Source organism: Cornus florida, unplaced genomic scaffold (genome assembly GCF_030987335.1).
Source record: "Cornus florida cultivar Cherokee Brave unplaced genomic scaffold, ASM3098733v1 CherokeeBrave_3.0.0_Hap2_Chr06, whole genome shotgun sequence".
NCBI lineage: Eukaryota > Viridiplantae > Streptophyta > Magnoliopsida > Cornales > Cornaceae > Cornus > Cornus florida.
Genome location: NW_026775576.1, coordinates 84,106,796 through 84,120,267, shown reverse-complemented (window position 1 = coordinate 84,120,267; position 13,472 = coordinate 84,106,796). Strand labels below are relative to the sequence as shown.

The 13,472-nt window shown below is 36.8% G+C and overlaps 2 protein-coding genes across 2 annotated transcripts; both read left to right on the top strand.

Moving 5' to 3' along the window:
* The first annotated feature begins 1,131 nt into the window (after positions 1 to 1,131).
* On the top strand, positions 1,132 to 2,355 carry LOC132314467 (F-box protein At2g05970-like). Its single transcript, XM_059813332.1, has one exon. It carries the CDS (start codon positions 1,132 to 1,134, stop codon positions 2,353 to 2,355), a length of 1,224 nt encoding a protein of 407 aa, XP_059669315.1.
* A 9,856-nt stretch (positions 2,356 to 12,211) lies between these two features.
* LOC132314466 (F-box protein At2g05970-like) lies at positions 12,212 to 13,435 on the top strand. Its single transcript, XM_059813331.1, has one exon. It carries the CDS (start codon positions 12,212 to 12,214, stop codon positions 13,433 to 13,435), a length of 1,224 nt encoding a protein of 407 aa, XP_059669314.1.
* Positions 13,436 to 13,472: the final 37 nt, after the last annotated feature.

The window sequence follows — 13,472 nt, the reverse complement described above, 5'->3', positions numbered from 1 at the left end:
CCGATGCTGTGGTCCCTTACTCCTATAAGCATATATGTCTTGACTCGTGTGATTAATGTTTGTGATGTATGAATACCAATCATATATAATCCCTCCGTCCCACAAAAAATGTCCGTCTTTAACTATTGTATTCTATGCATTGCTGCCAACTCCATCCATAACACAGATCTCTCAACAAGCCCAAGAGAATAACTTTTTAATCCTTTGATTTCGTAAAATAATCAATGATTCAACCAATGAAGGAATTCTCTTGGGCTTGTTGAGAGATCTGTGTTATGATGGAGTTGGCATCAATGCATAGAATACAATAGCTATTTGGTAACAAGTCATCAATGGTTTGTAACAAATTGGAGTTTGCAGCAATACTGGAATGATAGGATACAATAACTAAATGGTACGAGTAATCAATTGATCCGTGAAAAATTGGTTATATTTTTTAAACTTCAAGGAAGTGAAATTGGAAACAATCATCTTTCCCTGTAGATTTTGTTTCAAGAGCGGTTTTTAGCTTCAAAAGTTATATTTTTGAATGGAACAAAAGCACCAATTTCCTACCCTTGTCATTCTTTCTTAACTTTGCTGCTTCCTTGAATAAGGGATTGATAATATCTTAAAACCCTTTTTTATTTGAATGTTTCTTAAACTTGGTTAATCAAAAGTAAATTCAAGTGCCAAAATTCTATGCCATCTTAATAGAATAGAACATATAGCTTGTGAACACTGACACACTGGTAAAAATGAAGAGTACTGAAGAGAGGGTTTTTTTTTTTCAGTTTGGAGTGCCTTGGTAAAACACAGCTGGGGGCATCGTAGGAGGAGAGAAAAAAAAAAAAAAGTTTAATAAGGGTAGACATGTCAATAAAGGACATTAAATTCCAAAAGGTCGCTTATTAACAAACAATTATTAAACTAAAATACGTAGAAAGTGGAATTCTATCCGGATTAGGGAAAAAAAAGGGAAAGAAAAGAAGAGGAATTAGGATTTCCAAATATTGCTCTATATAACTAGGGTTGATTTCTTCATGGACTTGAAACCATAATTTACTGTTTTTTTTTGTTAATTTGCTCATCTTAATTTTCTTCTTTTGTACGATATTCCTCGGCTGGTAGGATTGAGCACCCCGCATGGACATGGCTAATAATATTAATCCAGTAGTCCCTTGGTCCGACCTTCCACAAGAACTGGTGGAGTTGATCATGGCACATGTCACCACAACCTTCGATCTTCTACGATGTCGCGGTGTATGTCATTCATGGCGATCTGCTGTACTGAACGTGCTATCACTCGGCGTTACTTCTACTACTCCGTTACTACTCCTCTACAATAGGCTTGACCTATGCAATTCTCCCGCCAAACTCTTGTGTCTTGGTAAAAACACCACCACCAAGTATAGGCTCCGTTCACCCAACATGAAGAGGTTGTCGTACAAGGATGGTGTGATATTCAATAGGACTTCTCCCGATTTGGTAAAGTCCATGGAGAAGCACTGGATGGCAGACGACGAAGGCATCGAGGAGGAGGCTGATTCCGGCAATGGTGGTGGTGGTGGTGCAGTTCCCAAAAGGACTAGATGTATTGCTCCCTGTCGTGGATGGCTACTATTGTATCCTTATTATGAGAGTTCACTATATCTCTTCAATCCTCTTTCAAGAATGGTTGTCCATCTTCCACCGCCGCCGGAATTAAAAATGGTCACTAATCCAGATGTGCTTAGATTCATCATATCATCCATTCCAACTGATCCAACTTGCATGGTCTACTTATATACCCCGAATCAGATTGCTGTTTATAAACTTGGTGACAGGAAATGGACGCCTGTTTTCGCTAGTAATCATCATGAATGGGTTTCCGTCATATTTTACCATGGTAACTTCTACTCGATTGATGAGCTTGGTGTGCTCCGACGTTTCTTGTTGGATAAATCTTATTCTAATTACAAGGAGGAAGAGGTATGCAATGGTACTTGTAATGTCAACCAATACAGGTACTTGGTGGAGGGGTCGTGGTCTGGTGAATTGTTGATGGTTGTGAGGATTTATGAACATCAAATATGCAGAACCAAAACCAAGTCGTTTGAGATTTTTAAGTTAAATTGGAGTAATGGTAAATGGGAAGAGGTGAGTAATTTGGGTCATCGAGCTCTATTCTTGACTACTAATGATTCGAAATTCGTTTCAGTTAGATATAATCCTGAATATACACCCAATTCAATCTATTTCATTGAAGATACAAATACAAGGATGAAAGATTTTGGAGTGTATGATTTGGCAACACGCAACATAAAGCCATTACATCCATCTCAAAATCATATGCAACGAGCTGTATATTATCGTTGGTTTCAACCGGTCCCATAAACTAGCCCTATAAACTATATTGCTTAATGTGCGTCCTTTATTTATTTATTTTTCTTAAATGTAATATTTTATATACATACTCATTAAGTTTGATGTTTAGAATTCTTCTACGATTGATATTTTTCAATTTAAAATTTGGCATGTTTAATAACTACTTCTCCCAGTTTAAAATACTTATCCCAAAATATTAGTTCACCTCTGACAACTGTGACTCATCTCAAATATTTGTCCACCTCGACAATTAAGTATTATGTGTAGCCAATACTAGCCATAACAAGATTTGATTTGATTTGATTTATTATGTTTGTTTATGATATTAATCTCAATGAACTTTAATTTATTCTTCAGAGCCCAATTTGCTAAATGATGAGCATTTTCTTCTACCATAGGATCCAACAACGGTAGTAAATGGGCCTTTTGCAATAACCTCAGCGACAACCTCACCTCAAAGATGGACCTTATCAAAAAAATTCCAATACGAAACTATTAACAAGGCCCAATAGGTTCGTAAAAAAAAAAAGTTTTGGGCCAAACAATGGAAAAGCACTATCACAGCAATTACTAAGGCCCATTTTAAATAACCTTAGTTTCGAAGCCCAAACGGCAATCGCATTGTTTTGTATGTATCTTGATTAATCTCAACAATTAGCTAGCATGCAAGGGAGAGTTTGGGAATCTGGGATATAGCCAGATATATAATATTAAAAAATTTGTTCAACTACAATTATTATTGGTTTGGATTTCAAATATTCTTTTCTTTTCGGTTGGTTATTTTGAATAATTTTTTCAATTTTCACCTCGTTACCAGAAGGGAAAATAAACCAGAAGGGAAAATAAAAAAATTGAAAATAAAAATTCTAAGTTAAATAGATAATTGATTGAAGAATGTAAGAGTAAAAAAGACTGACGTATGACTTTTATGAATTTAGAAAGAAATAATATTTGGTGAGCCCTACAAAGAAAATAAATTATATTCATTTAATAAAAATGATGAATTATTAAATTTAATAATATAATTATTTATATTCATTTATATTGTTTAAATTAAAACAATACTTCAAGACTTCTTAGGTAGAAATAGAACTAACTGTTTGAAGATACCTTGAATTAGGTATCCAAAGGGTTTATGTTATGAGAACCTCTTTCATGGTTTTCTTCTGTGAGCTTTCTCCTTGAGTAGGAGTCCGAAGCAAATCAGAGAGATGCTCCAAAGCTAGATACTGATCATCAGTGAGTGGTATAACCACTTTGGCTTTTGCCCTGCCTTTGCCACGGCCTTTTGTGGTATTACCACGGCCTTGTCCATGATGGGGCTGATTCATGAACCCTGTAAAAATTCAGGGGTTAAAAAATCAGGTAAAGAATTAGAACTGTCTTTAATATATTCAATTGAAAAATCAAAAGCAGATGAATCAGCTTGCCAACCAGCAAATATCTGTTTGGAAACTAATTTTTTTACATCTTTTTCCAGTACTTGTTTAGCAGCACTACAATCAATGCGTAACAAGAATTTCTGATTGATTAAATCATCTTGGAATTTATAAATGCATTTAACTAAAGAAAGAATTTCTTTCTTATGTTCTTCAGTCCAAGGGGAAGGTGACTTCCTGAGCCGTGTATATAAAATTGATGTATCCTGTGCAAGGTTCTTGTAATGGTTACGAATATAATTCAAGCTACCAAGAAATCTTTGCAGTTGAGTTTTGTCCTTAATTTCATCAGGGAATTTAGAGGTAAACTCAATACTTCTGTCAATGGGTTTTATTTTTCCATCATAAATTTCATGACCAAGAAATCTTACTTGGGTGAGGAAATTTATTAGTTTAGGAACAGACACTACTAAACCACTTCGGTAAATAACATCTTTGAAGATTTTCAAATGTTTATAATGTTGTTCTATTGATTTTGAAAATATTAAAATATCATCAATATAAACAATAGAAAATTCAGTATAAGGATTAAAAATGTCATTGAAAATATGTTGAAATTCTGAAGGGGCATTTTTTAAACCAAAGGGCATTACTGTCCATTCATACTGTCTAAAGGGTACACAAAAAGCAGTTTTATAGCGATCCTTTTTAATGTTTGGAATTGGATATCGAATCCAGCTCAAAGCAAGGTTGAGTGGTCGATAGTCAATAACCAGTCGAGGAACTCCTCGTTCTTTTTCAGAGTTTTTATTAACATAAAAAGCTATGCAACTCCATGGGGAGTAACTTGCTGTAACTAGCTTCTTTTCCATTAAAGAGCTAATTTTAGTTTTGCACAATTCCAAATAGTCAGCCTTCATATGGTTGGGACTAGCTTTGGAAGGGATCATCAGATCGGTAAATCATTTTTCATAAGGCAAAGAAACAATATGCTTCTTTCTGTCCCAAAAAGCATTAGGAACATCACTGCAGATATCCTTTAGAAAACTTTGTCGTATTAACTCAATTTTCTGTTGCTCAGTGGGATGTACCAATCTTTGATTGATTGCTAAGGAAGAGACTTCCTTTTGCAAATAATTCAATTACTTTTCTTTAAAGATAATGTTATCTTTAAGAGCATTGATATGCTTATTCACGGGTTTGGTCAAAAACTCAAATGCTATCTGTAGAGTTGAACATATACCATAAGAATCAATTTTCTCAATTGGCATAATCAAGGCTAAAAAGGGAGTGCCCAAAATAACCTGTTGTGCCATGTTTTTAATAAGTAAAAAGGTAAATGGTAGACAAATACCTTGTTTACAAATAAAAACGTGATTAAGCTTATACTTAATCTGCATCCTTATTCATAAAATAGAATAAACTACTGTGGCTGCAGATAACCCACTACTATACAATCATTCAAGATAATATATCGAAATATCTTAAACATGAACCAATCCCAGTCAGAATTTGTCTTCTCCATTAAAAATTAAAAATAAAAAAGTCTGCATTGGAGTTGGACATTAATCATTATATAGTAACTGTTTCCAATTAATAGAAAATAAATAAAGTTAGCAGAAGATTGCTAGCTACTTAGATGCCTTCAGTCCACCTTAAAGCAAATCTTCTATCTAGACTTCCTCTTTGTGTAGAGGTTTCCTGTTTTTTCAGGATTGGGGAGCTTCCGGTGTCCTGTTATTTTGTGGGTTGTGTGCTTGTTGGGTTCTTGATTGCTGTTGTACCTCGTCCCGTTGGGCTTGGGGTGGAGATGATTGCTTCTTTTGCTCTATGTTCGGTGCTTTACTTTCCGGTGATTCTTGTTGATTCTTGGTGTTGGGCTTGGCACTTTTTGTTGTTACGCGGCTTTGATCAGTGTTCTGCGTTATTTGGGGACGATTTGGGTGCTGTTGATTACACTGGGGGTTTGGTTGGTTGTTTGTTTTACCTGTGATTGGTTGTGGTTCCAACGCTGGTAGTTCCGTCGTTGCTTTCAGTTCCGGCGTTGGTGGGTTGGTGGTGCTGCTTCTATGGTTGCAAGTGTGGCTACGTGGTGCGTTGTGGCCCATCTATTTGGTGTTGTATTTGTTTGTGGGCCGGTTGTTTGGTGGATTGGGCTTCTGTCCGTTGGGCCTTACAGGTTTTGCATTATATTTTGTTGTTGCCTTCCAGTCCATTTGCAAGGCCGGAATTCTGTTGTCTGCTATCTTCAGTGTTGGGCCAAGAGTTATGACATCCGGCCGGGGTTCACTTTTCAGGCATCAATCTGATGTTTGTTCCAATTGGTTACTTGCTTCTGCTTGTTCTTTTCCCTCCCATTCTGCAGCTCCACCTTTCTGTTTCTCTGATTGCCATAATGATTTTCCCAATATTATTGCTTGGAATTGTCAAGGTCTGGGGTCTGTTTCTAAGATTCAGCAAATTAAACGTTTACAATCTCAATATTCCCCCAATATTTTTGGTGTTATTGAAACAAAAAATTGGAAGCGGACAGTGCTTGTTCAAAAAATGTTGGGTTTTCCTCATGGTTGTTTGGTGGAGCCTGTTGGGCTTGCGGGTGGTCTTGGCCTTTGGTGGAATGATAATGTTCAGTGAAGGGTGGTCGACAAAAACTGTTTTTCTATTACTGTTGTTGTTCTATCCCCTAAACAGTCACCTTGGTATTTTTCCCTTCTATATGCTAATACTGTAGATAGGAAAAGAGCTGTGCAATGGAAATATTTTATTAACAGTGCACGTTATTGGTCGGGTAGGTGGGTCCTCATTGGTGATTTTAATAATATTTTACATAGTTCTGAGAAACATGGGGGGGAAGTTAAGCAAGGGTGGCAGCTTCGTTCCTTTCGTACTCTGCTTGATTGTTGTGCTTTGTCTACTCCGATTGCTGGTTCTTATCAATTTCAATGGGCTCAGAAATTGCGTCACTGTAAAGCCGATCTTATTCATTGGGCTAAGCTTCGCAATCTTAACTCACGAGCTCGTCTTATTAGTTGCTCGGTTCCGTGAGTTGAAAGCTCGCACTTCAAAATACTGTCATGCGGAGGTGGTTAAATTAGAAAATTACTTAATTTTTTATTGATTAGAGGAGGAGTTGTTTTGGAAGCAGAAATCCCATCTTCTTTGGTTGCAAGAAGGGGATCGTAATACAAATTTTTTTCATGTTACTGCTAAACGAATGCGAGGCCGCAATACAATTTCAGGAGTTTATGATGCCGGGAATCAGTGGGTAACTGATGAGGTATCCGTTTAGTCAATTTTTTTGACTTATTTTTAGAGTTTGTTTCACTCTTCCCATCCTACGCATATTGAGCAGTTCTTGCGGTATGTTCCTGTCCGAATTTCTGCCGAGATAAAAGCTCCTGGGCCTGATAGGATGACACCGCTATTTTATCAGAAATATTGGGAGGTACTTAAAAAGGATATTGTTGATGCTGTATCTAGTTTTTTTTGCTACGGGCAATCTGTTATCCAGTTTTAATCATACAAATATTGTTTTAATTCCAAAGAATTCCTCTCCGACACAGGTTAGTCATTACCGACCTATTTCTTTGTGTAATGTGTTTTCTCGGATTATTGCAAAAATTATGACTAACCGGTTGAGAGGGATTATTAGCTCCCTTATCAGTGATTCTCAAAGTGCATTTATTGCAGGTCGTCATATTACGCATAATATTTTAATTACTCATGAAATTTTGCATTATCTCAAAAATAAGCGAAAGGGTAATAATGCATGGTTGGCGTTGAAACTTAACATGAGTAATGCTTATGATCGGATTGAGTGTGATTTTTTATTGCACATACTGTCTCGTTTGGGGTTGAATGCTTATTGGATTCAAATGATCACATCCTGCATCTCTACTGTTTCTTACTCTTTAAAGATTAAAGGGAGTTCGGTGGGTTTTTTCAAACCGTCTAAGGGTTTGAGATAGGGCGATCCTCTATCGCCGTATTGATTTATTATCTGTGCTGAAGCTCTTTCTCTTTTGCGAGCTCAACAAGCTCAGTTATTATTTGGTATTCGTATTTGTCGGGGTGCTCCGTCTATTTTTTATCTTTTTTTTGCTGATGATTCTATTATGTTTTGTGCTGCAGTTCCGGAGGAAGTTCTTCTTCTGAAACAAATTTTGGCAGATTATGAAAGGGCTTCTGGGCAACAAGTCAATTTTTCTGAATCTTCTATTTTTTTCTCAACTAAATTAACTAATGCCCCAGGTTTAGTATGTCGTTCTATTAGCCGATCCTTGGGTTTGCAAATGCAGGGGATGCATGGTCGGTATCTTGGTGTTCTCGCTATTTTGGGTCATTCCAAAAGAGATGTGTTTCAGTTTTTACTGATTAAAATTTAGGACAGGTTATCTGTTTGGAAGGCGAAGTCTTTGTCCACGGGTGGGAAAGAAGTATTAATTAAGGCCATTTTAAGTGTTTTACCTACGTATGTTATGTCTTCTTTTAAGCTTCCCACTACATTGTGTCAAGATTTGATGAAACATATTCGTTCTTTTTGGTAGTGTAATAAAGATAAAAATCGGGCAATTCATTGGCTTAATTGGGATTTTCTTTGCCGGCGCAAGAAGTCGGGTGGCCTTGGCTTTCGTGATTTGGAGGCTTTTAATTTAGTGCTTTTAGCGAAGCATGCTTAGCATTTTCAGGTTCAGAAGCAAGGTTTGTTGTATCAGATTTTTAAGGCTAAGTATTTTCCAGACTCGTCCTTTTTGGATGCTTCTTTAGGCTCTAATCCTTCCTTGGGCTGGCGTAGTATTTGGTCTTCTCAAAATTTATTGAGGTAGGGCTTATGCTCATTGATTGGGAATGGCACTTCAACGCGTATTTGGGATGATTATTGGGTCTTTACGTTTGCACGAAAATTTTCCCCAACTCAGGCTCTTGTTCCATACTCTTATGCGGCGGAGTTGATTGATTCTGATACGTCTTCATGGAAAGTGGATGTTTTGTCTCAATTATTTCCTCCTTTTATGATGCAGGAAATTCTTAAAATTCACATAAGTCGTTGGGATAAACCACATGTAGTCATTTGGGCTCCGGAGCAGTCGGGTAAATTTTCAGTGCGGTCTGCTTATAAATTGGCTGTTTCAATGTCTCATTTTTCTGGGATTCCATTTCATTCTAGTGCTTGGTCCTTTATTTGGCGGTATCGTACTCTATCTAAGGTGCAACACTTTCTTTGGAGATGTTATCGTCATGCTTTGCCAATTCGGGTTGCTTTGTTGGCTCGCAGGTGTATTGTCTCGCCTATTTTTCCTTGTTGTGGTCATTCCCTTCAGGTGTGGAAGTTTTCTCCGCTGCATTTGGATTTTTCAGGTCGTTCTTTCTTTTCTTTACGGATTGGCTGGAGTTTTCTGTTGCGTCGGGCTATGCTCTCTTCGGAATTTGAGGATGTACTTAGTTTGATTTCTTTTTGTGTTTGGGGCATTTGGAAAGCAAGGAATCGGTTAGTCTTTGAAGGGATCTTATGGAGACCGGAGATTGTGGCTCAAAAAGCAGTAGTCAGTTTTTGGGAATTCAAAGATGCTCGGTTTCTCTGCTCCTCCTTACAGCCAGGGCCCTCAATCACTTCAGTGGATTCTTGGTGTCCTCCCCCATCTGGTATTGTCACATGTAATTTTAATGCTTCATTTTGTCGGAAGTCGTTGTTGGGTTTCCGTGATTTTAAAGGTGATATTCTTCAAGCAGTTATTTTTTGTCCGTTTTTCGTTTCTTCCTCCTTGCAGGCGGAATCTATGGTATGTCAACGTGCTCCCCTTTGTGCTTTTGAATTAGGTTTCTCTTGCTTATGGTTTGAATCGGATGCCAATGCTGCTATGGATGGGGTGTTGTGTGGTGAGTCTTGCCCAGCGAAAATTGCTTCTATTTGTTTTGATATCAATCGAGATCTTTGGTGATTTTCTTCTACTACTCTGGCTTATGTTCGTCGCCAAGGTAATAAGGTGGCTCATGCTTTAGCTGCTCTTTCACATCCTGGGCTTGGATCGGATCAGTTTTTGCTGTCTCTTCTTCATTTCATTGTGCGTTTTGCTGAGGCGGACGTGAAGTGTTAGTTGTTTTTGTGTTGTTTTGGTTTTTGCTGTCTTGTATGTCTTTGCCAGGAAAAAAAAAAAAAAAAAAAAAGCAATATAATATATATTTAAAAAAATGATTATAAAACCAATGTTTGTATATGAGCATTGTCTTGTCCATTTAAAATTATTACATTATCTATTTAAATCTATTGCACTGTAAGACCAAAATTGTGAGTCAGTATTAATAAAAATTTGTAGTAAAATCTAACACATTAGAAAGAGAGTAGTGGAGAATTTGTAGTAAAGTCTACTGATTTATACATTACATAGACAGAAAATGTTATACTTCTAGATCTTCGATTGCATCCTCGGATCATCTGACCTTGCACGAGGTACATATATGCATATGTTTATACACACATATATCACACGGGCGAAGTGCAGGAAATATCCCCAAAGTATACTCTGCATATTAATTTTACCCTTATTTTAAAAAGTGTACAAAAAACACCCCTAATGTTTTCAAATTGTGCAAAAATACCCCTCAATAAAAAATCTGACATAAATTAGTGTTGTAATGCTCGTTTTGCTCTTTTGTTCTTTCGAAAATGCCCAAGAAAGTATATGCTACTACTCTCATATATGGGTGTTATGTGCACATTACCTTATATATATATATATATTTGAAACTTTTTTCTCTATACATATTTCTAAACTTTTTTTAAAAAAAAACTTTAAGAATTTACAGAATAAGGATTTGAATTTTTTGATGTTTTAGTTTAGTGTTTTCTATTAAATTTCTTTTTCTTTATTTTTTATTTTATTTTCTTACCAACACTGTTAAAAAAATAAAAAAAATCCCAATATCATTGTGCACTAGTTTTTTCAGCTTAGAGCAGATTTGTTTTCTTTAGTTTGCACTTTATTTTTATTTTTTATTTTTTATTTTTATCTTTACTTTTCTTTATATTTATATTTATATTTAATTAAATTTTAGTATCTTCTAAATCGCCCCAAGTCAGTTGAGGCGATTAGGTCAATTCCGGTGATAACAAGCCTCTGCAAAAGGCGAACCAGCTATTGGAGTGGTTCAATTTGGTGGTCTGGTGGGCGTGGCGGTGGCTGGGTGAAAGACGACGGCAAATCCCAAGCACTATGGGCTCGGCGAGCAGCTTGTCCATCCCTTTGGGATAACGGTAAGAGTCTCCCTCACCGATGATGTAATTCTCGAAAGTACGAAGTTTTAACTACAACATTTGATGCGTTAGTTTTGTTCAGTTTTAGTCTCGTGTAATGGCTACCGATGCTGTGGTCCCTTACTCCTATAAGCATATATGTCTTGACTCGTGTGATTAATGTTTGTGATGTATGAATACCAATCATATATAATCCCTCCGTCCCACAAAAAATGTCCGTCTTTAACTATTGTATTCTATGCATTGCTGCCAACTCCATCCATAACACAGATCTCTCAACAAGCCCAAGAGAATAACTTTTTAATCCTTTGATTTCGTAAAATAATCAATGATTCAACCAATGAAGGAATTCTCTTGGGCTTGTTGAGAGATCTGTGTTATGATGGAGTTGGCATCAATGCATAGAATACAATAGCTATTTGGTAACAAGTCATCAATGGTTTGTAACAAATTGGAGTTTGCAGCAATACTGGAATGATAGGATACAATAACTAAATGGTACGAGTAATCAATTGATCCGTGAAAAATTGGTTATATTTTTTAAACTTCAAGGAAGTGAAATTGGAAACAATCATCTTTCCCTGTAGATTTTGTTTCAAGAGCGGTTTTTAGCTTCAAAAGTTATATTTTTGAATGGAACAAAAGCACCAATTTCCTACCCTTGTCATTCTTTCTTAACTTTGCTGCTTCCTTGAATAAGGGATTGATAATATCTTAAAACCCTTTTTTATTTGAATGTTTCTTAAACTTGGTTAATCAAAAGTAAATTCAAGTGCCAAAATTCTATGCCATCTTAATAGAATAGAACATATAGCTTGTGAACACTGACACACTGGTAAAAATGAAGAGTACTGAAGAGAGGGTTTTTTTTTTTCAGTTTGGAGTGCCTTGGTAAAACACAGCTGGGGGCATCGTAGGAGGAGAGAAAAAAAAAAAAAATTTAATAAGGGTAGACATGTCAATAAAGGACATTAAATTCCGAAAGGTCGCTTATTAACAAACAATTATTAAACTAAAATACGTAGAAAGTGGAATTCTATCCGGATTAGGGAAAAAAAAGGGAAAGAAAAGAAGAGGAATTAGGATTTCCAAATATTGCTCTATATAACTAGGGTTGATTTCTTCATGGACTTGAAACCATAATTTACTGTTTTTTTTTGTTAATTTGCTCATCTTAATTTTCTTCTTTTGTACGATATTCCTCGGCTGGTAGGATTGAGCACCCCGCATGGACATGGCTAATAATATTAATCCAGTAGTCCCTTGGTCCGACCTTCCACAAGAACTGGTGGAGTTGATCATGGCACATGTCACCACAACCTTCGATCTTCTACGATGTCGCGGTGTATGTCATTCATGGCGATCTGCTGTACTGAACGTGGTATCACTCGGCGTTACTTCTACTACTCCGTTACTACTCCTCTACAATAGGCTTGACCTATGCAATTCTCCCGCCAAACTCTTGTGTCTTGGTAAAAACACCACCACCAAGTATAGGCTCCGTTCACCCAACATGAAGAGGTTGTCGTACAAGGATGGTGTGATATTCAATAGGACTTCTCCCGATTTGGTAAAGTCCATGGAGAAGCACTGGATGGCAGACGACGAAGGCATCGAGGAGGAGGCTGATTCCGGCAATGGTGGTGGTGGTGGTGCAGTTCCCAAAAGGACTAGATGTATTGCTCCCTGTCGTGGATGGCTACTATTGTATCCTTATTATGAGAGTTCACTATATCTCTTCAATCCTCTTTCAAGAATGGTTGTCCATCTTCCACCGCCGCCGGAATTAAAAATGGTCACTAATCCAGATGTGCTTAGATTCATCATATCATCCATTCCAACTGATCCAACTTGCATGGTCTACTTATATACCCCGAATCAGATTGCTGTTTATAAACTTGGTGACAGGAAATGGACGCCTGTTTTCGCTAGTAATCATCATGAATGGGTTTCCGTCATATTTTACCATGGTAACTTCTACTCGATTGATGAGCTTGGTGTGCTCCGACGTTTCTTGTTGGATAAATCTTATTCTAATTACAAGGAGGAAGAGGTATGCAATGGTACTTGTAATGTCAACCAATACAGGTACTTGGTGGAGGGGTCGTGGTCTGGTGAATTGTTGATGGTTGTGAGGATTTATGAACATCAAATATGCAGAACCAAAACCAAGTCGTTTGAAATTTTTAAGTTAAATTGGAGTAATGGTAAATGGGAAGAGGTGAGTAATTTGGGTCATCGAGCTCTATTCTTGACTACTAATGATTCGAAATTCGTTTCAGTTAGATATAATCCTGAATATACACCCAATTCAATCTATTTCATTGAAGATACAAATACAAGGATGAAAGATTTCGGAGTGTATGATTTGGCAACACGCAACATAAAGCCATTACATCCATCTCAAAATCATATGCAACGAGCTGTATATTATCGTTGGTTTCAACCGGTCCCATAAACTAGCCCTATAAACTATATTGCTTAATGTGCGTCCT

Bases quoted from the DNA above. Each gene is read 5' to 3' on its own strand.
- LOC132314467 (XM_059813332.1), top strand. From the start codon at position 1,132: ATGGCTAATAATATTAATCCAGTAGTCCCTTGGTCCGACCTTCCACAA.
- LOC132314466 (XM_059813331.1), top strand. From the start codon at position 12,212: ATGGCTAATAATATTAATCCAGTAGTCCCTTGGTCCGACCTTCCACAA.